The 18,582-nt window shown below is 41.7% G+C and overlaps 1 protein-coding gene across 2 annotated transcripts in view; it reads left to right on the top strand.

Annotated features, from left to right (window-relative positions):
• ARID5B (AT-rich interaction domain 5B) overlaps positions 1 to 18,582 on the top strand; it is a 178,428-nt gene that overhangs the window by 67,133 nt on the left and 92,713 nt on the right. For both annotated transcript variants that reach the window (XM_088670228.1, XM_035137659.3), the window contains exon 4: positions 15,631 to 15,861. In XM_088670228.1, the coding sequence (XP_088526354.1) occupies positions 15,696 to 15,861 (166 nt within the window). In that variant the 5' untranslated portion in view covers positions 15,631 to 15,695. The remainder of the gene's footprint in view (positions 1 to 15,630; positions 15,862 to 18,582) is intronic.

Genomic DNA, 18,582 nt, shown 5'->3' on the forward strand with positions numbered 1-18,582 from the left:
TGTATTTCGATTTATGTGCAACACCTAGTTAATATGGGCGCTCCAGAAATAAATACCCGTGGAAGAAATAGGGAGGTGTACATTGCTTTCTAGTTTCTAGAAAGAATTACATTTCCACAATGAGCAGAACATCTTTATCTCTACTTTACACTGCATTAGAGTACTCTCTTGCGACTTTTTCTTTCTGGTGATCTCTAGATGTATTTTGGCCTTTTAGGGGGAAAGGAATAATATGAATTCTGTGCTACGTTTAAGAAACAAAAATTGCTTTCCTGCTTGGCTTTTAATGAAAGTGCTGTGCCTTTCTTCTATGGGAAAAGCTGTGGCTTCCTACTTTTACATATGGATGCAAGCATTTTTAGGTGCCTTTCCAGATAAAATTGCTCAAGGCAACGTAGAAAATATATACATTTGCAATCTTAATCCTCTTCCATGTGTAAAACCCAATTTACTAGCCTGGTATAGTCGTCTTGTGGACCCCTTACTCACGCTTCTCCCTTATACTCAAAATTTCCTGCAGCCACGAATGGTTTTTTAAATAAATAAATAAATAAATGGCTAACACCTCCTTATCTTAACTTTGCATCAGCACAGAGCAGATATTGCGCCATTAAATAAACTGTACTTTGTTTATCGCACACTCCTGCTCATGTTCCTGGGAAGTAAGGGTGCTTTCAGAATAAATGTTTATTGTGCATTTTGTTAGGGAAGTTGGAGCCCGTTGCATCAAAGCAGATATTGCCCCACACTTTGCAGTGCATTTTCCCCTCACTTTCCTTATCGCAAAAAGCCTACTCTTTTGGCAAAGCAGGTATTTTGCGCAAGACCTTGCAGCCAGCTATAATAGCACAGCCTGAATCCCGCTCCCAAACAGTGACCATTGGAAGTGTCCGTAGTCAATAGAACTTTTCCCCCAGGGAAATGTGCAAGCTGAACCTCCCCACTTCCCTGAAGAAGCTGTGCCCCCATTCATTTTAGTTGGGGGTCTAATTGACACCGATGTCATTTTAGCGAAACCCCAGCCTTAAGCACTTCATTTGGAAAATTGCTCTGCCGTGGGAAGGGTGACAATTTTGAACCGCCGCATAATCAATTCCTTTAGTGTAGGTAGGAGGGTGCTCGGAGTATGAAGTGACAACAGCTTAGAATGGGAGGAAGGGAAGTTTTACCATTTTTAGGACTCTTCTGGGTCTATAGAATCCTGAAACTGAGGCCACTCCCCTGGTAGATCCTGCCAGACATTGCTAAGTTGTGAGAGAAGATGAACACAAAGATGCTTAATCACAGGGAACATTGCAGCAGTCACCTTGTGGCTGGAACCAGCAAGGTGGCCTCCTCTGGAACCTTTTACAGTATGGAGAATTATCGCATGACGTCCACAGATGATGTGGTCAGCTTGATCTCATTGTAGTTCCCTTAATTGGCTAGATAGCAGTTCAGCTGCATCTATAAGTAGAGATGTCACAGAGTTCTGACTAAAATAGGAATGGAAGTTGACGGTGTTTGTTTATTTATCCCCTGACTGGAACGGAAATCAGGCCAGAGAGTATTCATTGTGGCTGTTGCTTTCAGTCTCCAAAATATATGTAACAGATTATACTCCCCCCAATATTTGCATTGCGTTTCCTTTGCATTGAAGTAAATAGAGTAGAATAATGCAATGGCAACATGATTGGAGTAAATTACATAATTTCACCACAGCGGACAAAGCGATGTATAACATATATTTTGGTGAAAGATGAAATGCCGCAGAACAATGCTTCATGTTATAAATACTGAGAAGAATGGCAATTATTCCTCCTTACATCCCTGTTTGCAAAAGATGGGCCTGACTTGGTGGAAGCTTCTGAAGCTAATACTTCTTTTCTACATCAAATTTCATCCATCTTTTATTCTTTTCTGCAAAAACTCAATTTACTGTACAATTCGCATTGATTTCTTGAGGTAAATATTATGGAAGATTTCATTATGCAGGTCCTATTCTCGATCAGTGTACAGAATCGTTGACACTGTCTAGAAGTAGATGGAAGTAGAAAATATCAGATTCAAATCACCAGTTATAAAGTAATGTTCTACAGCTGGGAGCGTTAAGTACATATTAGATGGAACAGAGGTTTTTATGTGACTGTATTAGCGTGGGATTGAACAGTAGTTTCAGTCTTTCTGAGATTTGTAAGTATTCCTTTTATTTCACATGCTAAACTTATTTTAAGAACTCTCTGAACTTGATGTTTCTCCAGCACTTTCACAAAATAGTGGAAGGCAACGCACATGATAAGTTTTAAGCTAAATACTTTTCTGCTTATGGAAACCCGGGGGGGGGGGGAGAGAGAGATAGGAGATTCAGCAGAACTTTGTAGTCCAGTGAGAAACAGGTTGGCAAAGTGATGAGAATGTTAGACTAGGGAACTGGAAGACCAGGATTCAAATCCCGACTCAGCCTTGGAGTTCACTGGGTGACCTTGGGCCAGGCAGACACTCGCAGCCTAACCTACATCACAGGGCCCATCTGGCTGTGTTTCCCCAGCCACTCTGGGCGGCTTCCAACTGAATATTAAAAACAGTACAGCATCAAACATTAAAAACTTCCCTAAACAGGGCCGCCTTCAGTTGTCTTCTAAAAGTAAAATAGTTGCTTATTGCCTTGAATCCTGATGGCTGACACAACTCCCCACAACCTCTCCATTCAGTTTGAACTGATATTGGCAACAATATTTTTATTTGGGGAGATTCTGCCATGAAAAGATCACTGGATTGGATAAAATGTGCTATGGAATGTGCATTGCCACTGCTGCGTATTTTACACCAGCCAAATTAAAGGTCCATATAAAATTAGTAAGATTGGCAGCTTGTTCGAAATAACCATTTATCTCGTCTTCGGTAGCCAGTTTGTGCATGCAATCTTTGTCTTCGATTATATCAGTTTCAAATAGTCAAGGTGTGGCACAAAACATGAACACGTTTAGCATGGGTGGCATCTTTGCTTCAGAAAAGCCCCGTCAACAAGGCTGCTCTGCCTGTTGCGTTGTTAATTCACCCAAATTTGTTTCAGCCTCAAAAACAAAGATTTGCAGGTTTGCCTACTGGGGTTAGCTAATTATTTTATTTGCATTTTCTTAATGTGGTAATTCAGCCATTAATATTTTAAAAGTGTTGCAATTAATTAGCTAGCCGATGGATGCCAAGGAGCACTGCAAGAGCAAGCAGAGATAAACAGGAGGGGGAATTAAGAGCTGTCTCTGGAACACCTCCCTTTCCTGGCTGGGGATCACTGCCCTGGTGCAACCCCTGCCCCTCCACCCACCCCATCAGATATAGGTTCTAGGTGAGAGGGCAGCAAGGCCAATGCTTCTGTACCTCCTATGGCTCTTGCAGTTCGCTGACCACTTGGGGAGGGCTGTGCTCCCATAACTTTCTCTCCCCCCCCATCATTTTCCCCCTGAAACGCCGCACAAAGCAGATTTAACTGAGCTGCTGAGAAGCATGCAGAATGTCCAGATAATTTTTTTTAAAAAAAAAATTGGGATGCGCAGGAGTGCCTTTTACATAAAATTTTGTAGACGGAGAGCTTGCAGGGGTGACTCACGGCAAATCCATATAAGAGCTTCACATAATGGGAGTTTTACTGCATTTATGTGGTGATAAACGTGCTTTGGCAGTTGTCCAGTTACTCTGGGTTTTTTTATTATAATGGTCAAGAAAGGGGAGAGAGGATTCTGCTTGCTACTAGAACTGTTCTCGTGTGTCCATCAGATTTTGATCAATGCAAGCTGCCCTAAGAATCTTCCCTCAATTATTCATATTAAGCTTTATGCATTTTCCCTCTCCCTCTCCCTCTGTGTTTGTTTGTGTGTGCGTGTTGTATTTAAATAAACAAAATAAGTGTGTCAGGTCAACCTAGTTCTGTACCAGGGAAAGCTCATCTTTAACATTTAAAATATTATGCAGATTCAGCATTTTAACATACTTTCCCTTAGTTTGCACAATTTATTCCGCTCTGATTATTGGTGGGGAGGGACCATGAGTATGCACAGCACTGAAGCAACATCCATTGCTTCTCTCCCTCATCTCAGCTGCTGGAAATCCAACTGGCTTTGAGTGGAGTGTTTCAGTTAGGTAATTTTAGACTCTGAACTTAATGATCTGCAGGGCAGTGTGTGTGTGTGTGAGAGAGAGAGAGAGATTCAGCTGGTTAGATGGTAACGTGTATTAGTTCACATTCTTCAAAATGTGGTAGCCCGGCCCCGCTCCATTTGGGGGGCCCTCTTTCTCATTCAGCTGAGTAGGGCTCTCTACCTACATACCCCCAAAGTGCTGCCCTGATGTAACCACTGATGATACTGGACATTGCTCACGCAAACGAATCTTTCTAGACAAAACAATGAGAAACCATTTTTACAAAACAATGCTGAGGTTTTGTGACCAATACCAATATCGGCAGGTTTGCCTGAATGGACATTTTTTGTTTTTTGTTTGTTTTGTTTTTACCAAGTGTTATTGTATCTTATCTCTTAGCTGAAAGTTTTGGTTAATAGTCCTGCTGTCCTGATGGGTGGTTATTGCTCTCAGGTTCTGTTGATGGGGGAAAGAGTTTTTATTTTTGTTCTCTGAAAGTGGCCCAGTGGTCTTTGGATAAGAAAGCATGGTCTTGCACATTCCTAACTCCTTTTGGGTTCTCCTCTTACTGCCCTTATCCTCATTCATCAGGGTGGAGAGTTATGTCTCCCACAGGTTAGCATTAACTGTGATGATATTTAACTTGGGCTTGAAAGCCAGCTTCCAATCTCAATCTCAAACTGTGATTCAGCTAAAATTGTCACCGATACAGCAATTTTGATTAAAGTAAATGAGAGTGTGTCTAAATCAGGGATGGGATAGTGGGGTGGGAGAGAGAGAAGTAAAGACAGATTGCCTTAGTGTAGTTTTACAGCTATGGAGTGAAAATAGGAGAAGCAAAGCCCAGGGTGAGTTCACACATGCCTGCTTATCATAACACATGTCTGACACTCTAGCATCAACAGTGATCGTGAAACAGCCATAGTAGACCAAACACTTTAGAGCTTTCGTGACACTTGATCTCAACCCCCACATAATAATTCTCAGTGGAGACAGCTCATTCATTCATTGGTCCATTATCAAGCGATAAGTCATTTCCTGATGGGACACCGGTGTGACGTACATGTCTGTGAAGGAGAGCTTGAAAGGCTGGCGAGATAAAGTAAGGGAGTCAATGAAGGAAACTGTTGAGTCTAGTAAGGTGCTAGAGGAGAGGAGAGAGGCAAAGATTGCAGCAAACCTCATCACACTGCAAGTGAGCGTGAGATGACACCTTGCTGAGAAGAGTTGGTGGTGTGCCCAGATGCAACATGATAAAAGGAGGAATCCTTCAGTGAAAGATTGGGCATGGAAAGGGTTCATTACCCAGTAGCATCTTCAGCCTCCATTCAGGTCTTTACCTCTTCATTTGTGACCAGCTAGTCCACCTTGTAAACATCAATGATAGATTAATTCTTTGTGATTCACCTTTCCACTGAAACCTTGCTGCCAAAGCATAATAAAGGAAGACAGTGGTGCTAGTCCCTTTGGTGATTATTCAGGAAATTACGTTCTGATGTTCTAAAAGCTTTCTCTCCCTCACGTTATGTGGGTTGTTATATGGGACAACTCCATTAATTTGCAAGCTCACCTGTCGATGAATCTTCCCATTGCATCTAATTTCTTTTGTGCCACCAGGGTCAAATGGGTACTGTAGGCAGCATACTCACAGCTAGACCTGGATGGTGTGCAGCTCAGGATCCCTGCAGTCTCTCAGTCTTTGGTGTGATCTGGAAACAGTGGGAAAGTCAAAGGCAAAAGGCCAGATTCCAAGTGTTTATATAAGTCCTGGCCAATCTGGAGGCTTTGTACTGACTGCCAATCGCAGGGGTCAATGTTGCTCACATTTATTCCTATTTAGAGAGGGGTTTGAGGCCTGACACAAGCATACACATGGCCATGCACCCCACAAAAACATTTCACCACCATAATTGTTGGCACTAGATCCAGAGGCTGACAGTTCTAGCCCGATTGTCTCTGACACATGCTTGCATTGCTTAAAGGATCTGTTTTCATATATGAAAATCTTCTTCTTTGGCGATCACTCGTAGCCGAGTAAGATTGTCTTCCATAAACATAGTTTTAACAATGAGTCCGTAAGTGACTGTAGAGGCCAATTCTGGATCCACGCATCCTTCCACAGTGGGGACATTGGTTTCTGGGCAGGAGTTGATGACGGTATATATGAAAATACATTCTATAAGGCTGGGATGTTTTAAAAACTTTGTCTTTCTTTGGTCTAAATTAATGAATAGTGTTATTATACTAAAATAACTGTTCTGTTGTTGTTAAAGCTTTCCTCCATGTGTGTCTATTTTGTTAGCTGTTCAGTGACTGCTTCAGTTGATTGCTGCATCAAAAATTAACATATTGTGAAGGGTGTGGTGTCAGCAGCTGACTTACAGTACAAGCCGTTTCTCAAAATAGCCACAGCAGTGCAATAGTGACACACAATTTATGTCACAGGACTTACCAGTAATAATAATAACAACTGTGGCCTATTCTTTTACATTTTGGGCAGTCTTCTTCCATTCTTTCTTCTCTCTCTCTCTGTTTTTCACTTTCCTTCCCAACCCTTTCCTTTCTTTTAATTACCTTATGCTTTTTAATATTTTTGTCTCTTTCTTGGCTTGCTTTCGGTTAAACAGCCAACAAGATGTGCATGTTTGTCTCTGTGTGTAGCTGTACATTTTATCCATCAGTTTAACTGCAAGTGTATTTCTTGCTTTGATGTATAAATTTGTGCTAACTCGACTGCCTTGGGAGAGATTTAGATTTGTGGTAGGATACGTCACACGAGGCTGGAACTGGAGGACTGATAAAGTTGATGCACAAGTTTGGAATCTTAAACACCAACAGCCAATTCAGTCTCTCTAGATTGAGGCGCTCGCACAGTCCCCTTCCACAAACGTCTTTCTGTATAATGTCTCGTAATTAGAACAGGAAATCATTGAGTAACTGTGCGATGAATAAGAGTACTTAGGCTGAAAGGAAAATTACCTTCTGAGAAATTATATTCACCATTTCCCCCTCTTCTCTTGGTTCACATTACAATGTTGGCAATGATAGTAACAGATGCAAGTATTCTTATCTGCACAGTATTGTTCTTCTCATTTCGCCCTCCCCCCTCAACAAGAAAAAACAGAATATAGGAAACGCCTAATTAGACAACAGAATTCTGCGTCACAGCAGAATAGCAACAACACAGAAACGTCAACAGACCCTGGAAACCTTCCACCAGACATTCAATGACTTTCACCCCACCATCAACCTAACAATGAACCAATCTATGCAAGAAATACATTTTTTGGACACTACTATAAAAATACAGGATGGACGTATAGACACCACCTTATACAAAAAACCAACTGACCGACAAACATATCTACATGCTTCTAGCTACCATCCCAAACATACCAAACAATCCATCGTATACAGCCAGGCCCTACGTTACAACCGTATCTGTTCCAACTCTACAGACAGAGAATCTCACCTAAGAGATCTACAGCAAACCTTTTTAGAACTAAAATATCCACCTGATGAAGTTAAACAACAGATCAACAGAGCCAGACTGATACCTAGGGAGAACCTGCTGCAAGACAGACCCAAAAAAGAAAATAACAGAACACCACTAGTCATCACATACAGCTCCCAAGTTAAAACAGTACAACGCATCATCAGAGATCTACAGCCTCTCCTGGACAATGACAGCTCCCTTTCTCAAGCTCTGGGAGGAAGACCTTTCATTGCCTACAGACAGCCACCCAATCTTAAACAACTCCTCACCCACAATAATACAACCACCAGACTTAACATGGACACTGGTACCAGAGCCTGCAATAAACCCAGATGCCAACTTTGCTGCCACATACACCCGGACAACATCATTACTGGCCCCAACAACATCCAACATACCATCTCAGGACTATTTAATTGCTCATCTTCTAACATTGTGTATGCCATCAAATGCCAACGGTGCCCTTCAGCTCTCTATATTGGACAAACAGGCCAAACCCTACGCCAAAGGATAAATGGACATAAATCTGACATCAGGAACCATAAGACTGAACAACCAGTAGGAGAACACTTCAATCTCCCAGGACATTCTATACAAGATCTCAAAGCAGCTGTTTTATTACAGAGAAATTTCAGGAACAGACTGGAAAGGGAAGTTGCTGAATTGGAAATCATTACCAAGCTTAAAACCATGGAAGCACCTGGGATGAATAGAGATATCGGATTCTTATCTCATTATGCATGATCAAGCTTTCTTTAGCACCTCAGCCCAGGACTAATTGCAGCCATCAGCAGCCATTAACACCCATCTACAGGTTTACCACTCCCATCAGCCCATCTCCCATTCCCACCCACCCCCACCACCCTCTGTATATATATAGGGTCTGACACTTCTGTTTCTAGTGTATCTGAAGAAGTGTGCATGCACACGAAAGCTCATACCAAAATATAAACTTAGTTGGTCTTTAAGGTGCTACTGAAGGAATTTTTTTATTTTGCTTCGACTCAGACCAACACGGCTACCTACCTGTAAACAGAAACGTCAATTATCAATATATCTAAAGGCTGCCAGGTGTATGAAGTTCTTGTTCTGCCTTTGCTCTCTTGCTAGGAGCACTATTTTTGATTTTATTTTTAAGAAGAGAGCTCAAAGAGAGAAATATCTGATTGTAATAAAGTATCAGAAGGTACCACTCTGGAAAGGGTTTCAAGAGTGGCTCCTGTTGATGTGACAGGCTCCCGAATCGGGTGCTTTGTAGTCCTACCTGGAGATGCCAGGGACTGAATTTGGGGTGTGCTTCTACCACAATGGCCTTTCCTTACTTTAAGACTCTTGGTTCCCACCCTCTGTATAGACAGGGAATAATGAATATAATCAATGAATAGTTTATTTCGATCATCTGGTTAGTTATTGATAGTGTATGTTGTTTTCTACATAAATACAAAGCAAAAGAGAGAGAGATTTGTTACATTTCCAAGTTTGTAGCTGGAAAAGGAGAATATAGGTTGGGAGCTTTTTCTTTAAAAAAATGTCTAATACATATTTTGGAATCTGTTCAGCAAATAAAGGAGAGATCTTTACATGTTTGTTTCTATTGGCATCGGAATGCATTTGCACTAATACGATTAAAAGAACGAAAGGGCAGAATACTTGGCAGATTTTTGTAGCTGGGGTAATTAGGTGCAGGAAGGAACATGCATATTTTTTTCCATCCAGCTCTATAAAATCCTGGTGTGAATATTGTTTTGTGTGTATTTTTTAAAAAAATAGAAAAGGGGGGGAAGCTTACTGAAGTTAAAAGCAGATTATGGCAGTTAGCAATAATCATTATGGTGTGATGTTTCCGAACACAAACAAAAGCGAGCTACTTTTATGTATTTCCTTGTTCAGTCTGTGAGGAGGTTTTGATCTGTGAGCAGTTTTTGATCAGGAATTCGTACTGTTGTGTGCCCCCCCTCCAAACTTCTGTGAATTGTTCTGGGCTGCTTTGAAGGTCATCATGTGGCTTAGTGGGGAAAGTGCTGGACTTTCATCCGAGTTCAGATCTTGCCTCTAGAGAGGGCCAGTTTCAACACTCATTTTAGCTCTAACAGGTCATTCAACTGAATCACGTGTAGGCAACCATGTGGGGGGGAGAGTGTTGCCAGGTCCCACCCCCTCTGGGGCATCACCTTCCTCAAGTTCACAGCCCTCTGCAACTTTGGGGGCAAAGATCTGAAGTGGAAGGCCTCCTTCACTCATAGCTGCCAAGTTATCCCTTTTTTTAAGGGATTTTCCCTTATGCTGAATAGGCTTCCTCGTGAGAAAAGGGAAAACTTGGCAGCTATGCCTTCACTTGTGCTGGTTCCCCACATGATTTAGAATCTCACACAATTGAGGTTCTTCATTGCATGTAAACTACTGGAAGATGAAGTGTTGGAGTGGGTGGGGCTTGGCAGCACACTCTCACTGCCCCAGCATGTTTATACACAATTTAATTTAATGCCCAAATTGGTTTGTAGGGATGGTCAAATCTGTAATGAAATCTGGAGAAGTTTACTTGGGCATTCATTGCTTGTTACCTGTCAATTCATCCAGATTGCCAGGCAACCCATCACATACAACGGCCCATTTTTCAACTGTCCCATCTCATGGACTGTAAGGACCAGGACAGTCGAAGGCACTTTGGTTCTTGAGGGCGGGGAGAGAGAGATCTAAATATCATCCTCTTTTCACTATGTAGCATGGTCAATGCCTGTTCAGTTCGGGGTATGTATTGTATCCCATGGATCAGATCTGTCTCTCATTCTACCGTTCTTCATGACACCCACAATCTACTATCTGAGGCAGCTTCCATGTCTCACCTCATGGTAGGGTTGCCTCACTTCTGGACACATAGTGAATAACTGGACTGTTGCTTCATTCTAAGACCCTCCAGATTACCCGGCCCAGCTGGAGGTTCTGCATGGAATTTGGGGAGGAGAGATGATACTGCCCCTGTATGTTTGCATCCCCAGGGAAGAAGTTGGGGTGAACAAGACTAAGCGATACTTAGGCAGAGTTGTTTCAGGTTTTATTCTCTTCCTTTTGTGCTGTCCTGCTGAGCCACGGAAGGAGGAAAGGAAATCCAAGCAAAGGCGCTGGCCTAGTCCCATGTTGGACTGATTTGCACTAGGCACTTAAATATAGGGATCTCCCCACTTTGAAACGAACGTAAAGCTCAAATTGTAGCAGGATTTTTTGGGGGAGGGGAGGGTACACGGCCTCTTTCCTTGGGTCAGACCCTTGGCTACCTTTATTTGGAACGTGGTTTGTGGGGTATGATTTTGCTAACATTGGTGGTGGAGCTTGTAGGAGAACATAGCTGTCAAGTTTTCCCTTTTCTCGCGAGGAAGCCTATTTAGCATAAGGGAATTTCCCTTTAAAAAAATGAGAACTTGACAGCTATGGGAGAAGCCTCTCCTACTTTTTCTCCTGTAATTCAAGCAGTCAAGATTTGGGAATTGTCCCAAGAGCTATGTTTCAATTAGGCTTGCTCCAGAGAAGTAGATAATAATAATTTGATCTTCACCTTTAGAGAAGCATGGTCTCTACAGCTGAAATCAAAATTTAAAACTACTACTACTACTACTACTACTAAAATACAGTGGTACCTCAGGTTACGAACTTAATTCGTTCCGGAGGTCCATTCTTAACCTGAAACAGTTCTTAACCTGAGGTACCACTTTAGCTAATGGGGCCTCCCGCTGCTGCCATGCCACCAGAGCACGATTTCTGTTTTCACCCTGAGGTAAAGTTATTAACCCGAGATACTACTTCCGGGTTAGCGGAGTCTGTAACCCGAGGTGTTTGTAACCCAAGGTACCACTGTACACTTTCTGTATTATTATTATATCTCTAGCAGCTCCTCATGCCAAATGGCAGGCTGCTTTAAACTGAGGATACTTTCAAAAGTAGGCACAGGGGTCTGCTGTCCCAAGGAGTGAGGAAAGTAAATCATCCTTCCTGGATATGCCTGCAGTTGGCTCTCTCTGGATCCTAACCTTTAATAGAAAAAGGTCACATTGATTTGAAAAAGTCTGCCTTATTGGTGAGACTATTCTGTGTGCTCTCTCCCTTGACAGTAAACATGAAATTCAACGTGAATCTCCACTGCGGTAACTCCTCGCCCCTCTGAATGAAAACTGTATAAATTGATCAGTGCCTCCGTAGCCTCAGTTAAGAATGAGAGGCCAGGACCTTGCTTTGTAGTTTTGCTTGTTGTCTAGAAATCGGTTCTGAAGTTGAGAGAAATTGGTAACTGTATATACGTACAAATGAATGAATGAATGAATGAAAGGCTGACCCTGAAAGAGGTTATTAAAACAAACAGTTACGATGTAAACACAAGATTAGGAGACATTTCAGCCTTAAGTCCTGGAGGTATTTCCTTCTACCGTGTGCAGGTGACGTGGTGGAAGCTGACACGATATTGGACGTGCCTCTTCAGCAAGGACTTAACAAGAAAGGGATAATCATGATTTAAATTCTAGCTTATACCAGCAGCAAATTATTTCCAATTGTTTCATCTTGACAAAGTGCACTAATAATATATCACTGCAGTTAGGTGACATTTGGAATATGTTGAAAGATTCCAAATGTCCCCCTCCCTGCCCCTGGATTGTGTATTATTATTCTCTCTCTCTCATACACACACACACACACACACACACACACACACACACACACACACACTTGGCAGAAATAGGTCTTTGATTTCTTCTCTCACAGAGGTGTGGCTGAAAGAAAATCTTTGTTCCAAGAACCTTTTATTTGCTTTCCTTAAACAAATGGTGCAGTTTACCCCTTTCTTTGTCCTTCCTTAGAATGATCTGTTGAACTGTTTGTGAATAAAGGAAGGAGGGAAAATATCTTACAAAGCACTTGTTTGGACACAGTTATTGCCTGGTTAGGCTTGGCATTCAGGGATGGGCCTCCCTCTTCCCCGCCATTTTGTTTCTTACCTCTGAATTGTGTTAAAAGTAACAACAACAACAACAAGCCTTGCAAACAAATTTAATTTTAGTGACCGTGTTGCTTTAAAATGTCATTAAAATGCCACAAAAATAGTGAGGAGCACTTTATACAGTCACTTTACCATGTGCTTTACTGGAAACTCGTGGTTTGTAACAAAGGTTCACATGAGACATTTATATGTACCTTGACAAATAACACATAACTGACCACATCCTGGCGCATAGGGAAAGTGCCGTGTCTCATCTCCAGACTGAAGATAGCAGTACCTGTATGAGCACACTGTGCTGTACTAACCAGGTCTGTAATCTGCACCTCTAGCAGCCCACACTAAAGCTTAAATGATCTGAGGAGCAGCCTTGCGCTAGCCATCTAACTCTTAGTGCATTTAGCCTAGGTTTCTGGTGGGCAGTGGTTCTCCTAAAATTTGAAACTGTAGACTTTCCTAGCCCTGCTACACAAGATAATTTTAAATAGAGGATGTGCGATCTTCTACTTCAAAGCACGTGCTTTGCCATTGAGATACGACTAGTGTGCTCTTGCATGCTGGGTGCCCAAAGTTGGTTCCCCTGCTCAACTTTGGAGCTCATTGGAACCGCTCTCTGAGTTAAGTTAAACTCGTGGTAGGGTTGTTTTTGAGGAGACCACTCCTCAATTTGAACTCGCTTGGACAAAAGGCAGAATGAAAATGTATACCAGCCCCTTCGCTTAAGAGAACAAAGGCGATGAAATTTGATTGCAGGGACTGTCTAGAGTTGTCGTGTTTGGCGGGGGGCTGGGAGTAGAGAGAAAGTGCTATGACTACAGTTGTGTAGCCTTGTAGGCTCAAGGAAGTAAACACTAGATTAAATTGTGATCACCAGATTTTGCTTCCCCACAACAAATTTCACAGATTTCACTGTGCCTGCCTTTCAGAGACTCTGTCAAAATATAGGACCTGAACTTGCAGATCATGGAATTGTTTTGGTTTCCTCTGTGTGCTCTGTGGGAGGATAAAAGGTGCAGTACTTAGAAAAGTGATTCCTTTGCAGAGAATAGGTCTAAAAATGGCATTCTTGCATGTTGCAATATATGTGCACCAGGTTGGTTTATATATGCAACTCAGGTATGTCATTGGAGATTTGAACGGCATACGGGTTTTGTTCCCTTGTGAGATTGCACTGATGAATTGCTTATAGCTTGGAGCCCTGTTTTTGTTGCTGGGATGGCTCTATGGGACTTTGACACAGCCCCCTAGGGGTTTTAATGTTATATAGACTTCTGTTAGATGTCTGCGATTCCCAGCTCGTATTTCAATTTTTTTTATTTATTTCAAGCTGGAAAGTTTGAAAACATTTTGGCAGAAAGTGTTAAAGAATAAGAAAGGAGAATAAGAAAACTTGTCATTTCCCCTCAACTCTCATGATTTCTGTTCACAGATTGAGAAATTCGTTTTAGGGCTGATTAGAGATTACTCATATCAGAGGGTTCTGGTTTCAGACTAGGAATTTTACAGAAGTACAATGGGCCTGTCACTTTCTGCTTCACATTGATCTTGGTATCATAATAGATAGTGATCTCATAATCAGTCAGATTTGTTTTATTGTTTAAGACGAAAGGTCGTAGTAGTCTGAATACATGTGAATCATATAAATATGTGAGAATCATACTGTAATGACATCACCTGTGTCAAGCGAAGAACAAAACTACGGCCTAGTTCTGGGGGAGGAATTCAGTTTTATCTGCTTTTAAATGAGATACTACCTAATTTGCACTTCTCGAACCAATATGTGAAGCGAAACACAATTATCTTTCAAAATTCATACTTTTGCAATACAGTTCTCAAACCAATCTGAACTAAATGCATGTATCAGAAGATAGTGTTTATAAAATGCATACATTGGTGAAAAAATAACATACAAAAATGCTTTATATTAGTTGAAAATAGCTTGCAGAAATGTGTATGCTAGTCAACCCTGCATATACTGGGAGAGGTTTGCACTAAACTGCTGGGGAATTTTCATTAATATAGCGCAAATTGCTCCAGGAACACGGGGGACTGAATTTAAGATTGGAAAGGTGAGAAACTGAAATCCAGACACTAAGGGAACACCTGCTCACATGCCTGCCAATCAGGGATAGGGGTGTGGTCTCACACCAGAGTTCCCAAGTGGAATTCCAAGACCATACATGTGCCAGTGTAGAGTAGTGGTTAAAGTGTCAGGCATGAACCAGAGAGGCCAGGGTTCCAGTCCACACTTAGCCATGAAGCTCACTGGATGACCCTGGGCCTCTTGCTGTCTCTCAGCCTAACCTACTTCACAGAATTGTTGTGAGGATAAAACAGGGAGTGGACGCTGCCTTGGGCTCCTTGGAGGAAAGGCAGGCTATAACTGTAAAAAAGAAAAGCTAAATTTCATATTTTTACTGTGAGATCTAGTCACATGGACTAGAAACTTGTGCTGTTGTAAAATGAGGAACTGCTTTCTCTGGGTTTTGTGCAATATATTGGATTTTGTATTAGAGACTGCATTCTATGTTGTATGATTCATACACTCTGTGATACTTTGTACCCTCCAGACCTGGCTGCGCTGTTTTCTAATGGGGGAAATATGTGACTTGAAAAATGCTAAAGTCTGCTTTGGCGCATGATTAACAGCCTGATCCTTTAAAAAAGAAGAAGAAGAAGAAAAAAAGTTATTTCAGGACATGTATGCTTATTTCATACGTGCCCCGACTTGTGATAGTAGACTGTTTAACATGTTTGGTCCATGCAGCTGATGTGCGATGAAACCTCTGTAGATGCATCTGTTATATCAATATAAGCATTTAGATTATTGCAGGAGGCTGATAGGTTGCAAATCAGAGGCAGAGGGAGGGGATTGAATATGAGGAGGTAGCATTGCTCCACATCCTACATCTGTTTCGTCTCCTACATCCCAAGTTCAGTGCAAAGGGTTTGGAATGAGAATCTGACTTGCCTCTGTTAAAGGTAACATGACAGCTGGGGCAATAAGTAACAGTGGTTTCAATTTTTTTTCCTGCAGGTGAGGATGATGAAGATTCAAATGTGCTGATCCTCAGTTACCCACAATACTGTCGCTATCGTTCCATGCTGAAGCGCATTCAAGGCAAACCATCCTCCGTACTAACAGACCAGTTTGTATTAGCCCTTGGGGGCATTGCCGTAATCAGCAAAAACCCACAAATCCTCTACTGTCGAGATACCTTTGATCACCCAACTCTTATTGAAAATGACTGCATATGCGATGAGTTTGGTAAGTAGCTTTGCCTCTTGTACTTCTTGCAAGTTAAAGCCACTTTGTTGACATTTTGCCTACATTTTTCCAAGTAAAAGGCAGTAATAATGGATAAACCTTTCAAAAATAACAAAAGATGTGTATACGTATCTGAATTGCTGAGCATCAGCAATATTCCACCTCCACTAAGAGACTATTTGTACTCTCTGTATTTTAAGACTGCTGCTTATTACAAGCATTTTGAGAAAACAATGTGTTGCTTAGTTGTCCGATGTGAATTTAAAGAGGTGTTTGGCTGGATGCAATGCAAACCTTCCTTGAAAGTTGTTCCATACTGTTTGTTCTTAAACTTGTTTTGTGTTGAGGGGCCATTGTTCTGATTTACTTGTTCTTTCTGGCCCATCATATTTTCTTATTCAGAAGCCCCCATGTAGAAAGACACTTAAAATTCTTGAATGTGTGTCAATGCGTGTTCTTTATACACCCTAGATAGCTCTAGTAACTGATGCATTGTAATTTTTATAATTGTTTACCTGTGAAAATCAAGATTCATTAGCCATAGTGCTGAGTAGATAAAAACTACAGCTCAGGGCAAACCAGTATAGCTTACAGCATTTTGCAGAGGAAGAACTTTGAGATATGAAATCCATAAATCTTTGTAATATAGATCATTTTGGGGAGTGGGGTAGTGTGGAGGAAGCCTTTTGCAAATAACGAAATTATTTTCAGGAAATATCTGAGAGGAAAAGATATGCCCCGTCTTTTGTTTCCTACTGTCCTTCTGCTGGTTTTCATTTATTTGCATTTATTCCATGGTTTTATTTAACAAGATTTATATGTGGCCTCCCCTATGCGCTCAAGGTGACTGTTGATGAAAATGTCAAATCTCAAAATTCGCCCCTTGCACTCTTAGCAAGGTCAGAAATGTCCTGAACAATGGTAAAAGCAAGGTTCAGGCAGAGAAATGGGTTTTCTTTAAGAAATCCCAATGATCACACCCCTCACTGGCTCTATTTCATGCCCTCAACTTGCTGGAATGTGTCACTGAACTGTGGTAATGCCACTTGCTTCCCCGGATAGAGGATGGAGAGATGGGGGGATGTACCTTACTGTACAAAGGTAAGTACAGTTGCTCTACCCACTTGCTGCCTCTGGCCCCACCCACCATTGACATGCAGCTCCAGTAAGGTTGCCCACAAAGGAATGTACCCCTTGGGCTTAAAAAAGCTACCACCCCCTGCAGTGAGGCATCTGGGATGGAACATAAAAATCTGGCTTTTACCACCTATCCTGTTTAAGGCAATTAAGTCTGGTTGATTGTGGTGAAATTTATTTCTGAGAAACTGTAGCCACAGATCTGTGAGACACGACTATACTTTAGCTATACAAAGTTGCTTGTATGCCTAAATGCTGTGTCTGTCTGTGTCTGTCTATCCATCAATCCATCTCTCCTTCTCTCCTTCTCTCTCTCTCTCTCTCTCTCTCTCTCTCTGCACACATAATACCCATAGTGCACGAGATAGACAAAGATGTTCAGGTAACAACAAAAGGAAAGCAGACCACAGCATATACACACCCAACCAGAATTAATGATCATAATTATCATAAGCTGTACTTATAACAAAGGGATCACAGTCACGGCTCCCACATCTGATTATCACCATTAATAATGTTACTATGTAATGTTATTTGCAAGCTCCTGTAACGTTAATTGCTTTGTTTTGGATAGTGTTGCAGCACCCCTGGGTTTTTTCCAGATGTTTTATAACATGCTAGTAGTGAAAGAAAGCAATACAACCAGTGCTATTCCTTCGTCATGACTGGTACTCTCTGTATATGTGCACCAATGGCGCTGTGCTTAATTTCTGTAAGCTCAGGTGCGCAGTCCTGGCTGCTACTCAAAATTGATCTGCCTTGTTCTGCCCAGGAGTGCTAGCAACTTTTGAAAAGTGAACTTACATTTGAGAGAGACCTGTGTGTAGCTTGTTGAGGTTTCAGCTGGGCAGCTAACGTGAATGTAACATTGTGTGCCATTGAGATAAGGTAATGATCATGAGGCAAAGGATTAGGAGTTTTCTCCTGTCTTGCTGTTGTGAAAATGCCACACTTGTATGGCGATATACCTGGTGGCCTGGTCCACACTTAGAGGGTGTCCCTTCAGGAATGGGTGCAGTAAGTGCTGCTGCACTTGTGACTCAGCAATGCATTCTTGCTGTGCCAACCACATGCGTAATGTGCAAGTGGGCACTACGATTTGCACGGCTGCAGCAGTCCTTTTGGAGGTCTCACAAATTCTGCCTCTCTTCAGATATTCTGGTGGCCTCTGCATGCTTTCAAGGTGATCCCGGCAAGTGTGACTTAGCCCACATTTCTCCCTTTAGAGAGATGTACGAACATTCTGTTTTCAGATTTAACTACCTATGAATGCAGCTTTTCGGATTTTATGGTGCAGTCCTAACACCGTTTAATTCCGAGGAATCATCTTTCTCATTCATCGGAACTATTTCACAAGTGGATGCCCCATGCTGTGTTGCGATCAAGGCTCAAATCTTCCTGTTTTGTAATTGTTTGGACTTATCCAAATTAGAAACTATAAGACAACCCTGGTTAAAATTTGATTCAGTTCCATGCGTGTTTGTTTTTACCAAAAAGAGCCACTCTTCAGTGTAGGCCTCATTGGGATTAATGAAGGATGAGCCGTAGTTCTGTTTGGTGGCTTGCACTCATGATGTACTTGAA

The sequence above is a fragment of the Zootoca vivipara genome, chromosome 5 (genome assembly GCF_965207765.1).
Source record: "Zootoca vivipara chromosome 5, rZooViv2.hap1.1, whole genome shotgun sequence".
NCBI lineage: Eukaryota > Metazoa > Chordata > Lepidosauria > Squamata > Lacertidae > Zootoca > Zootoca vivipara.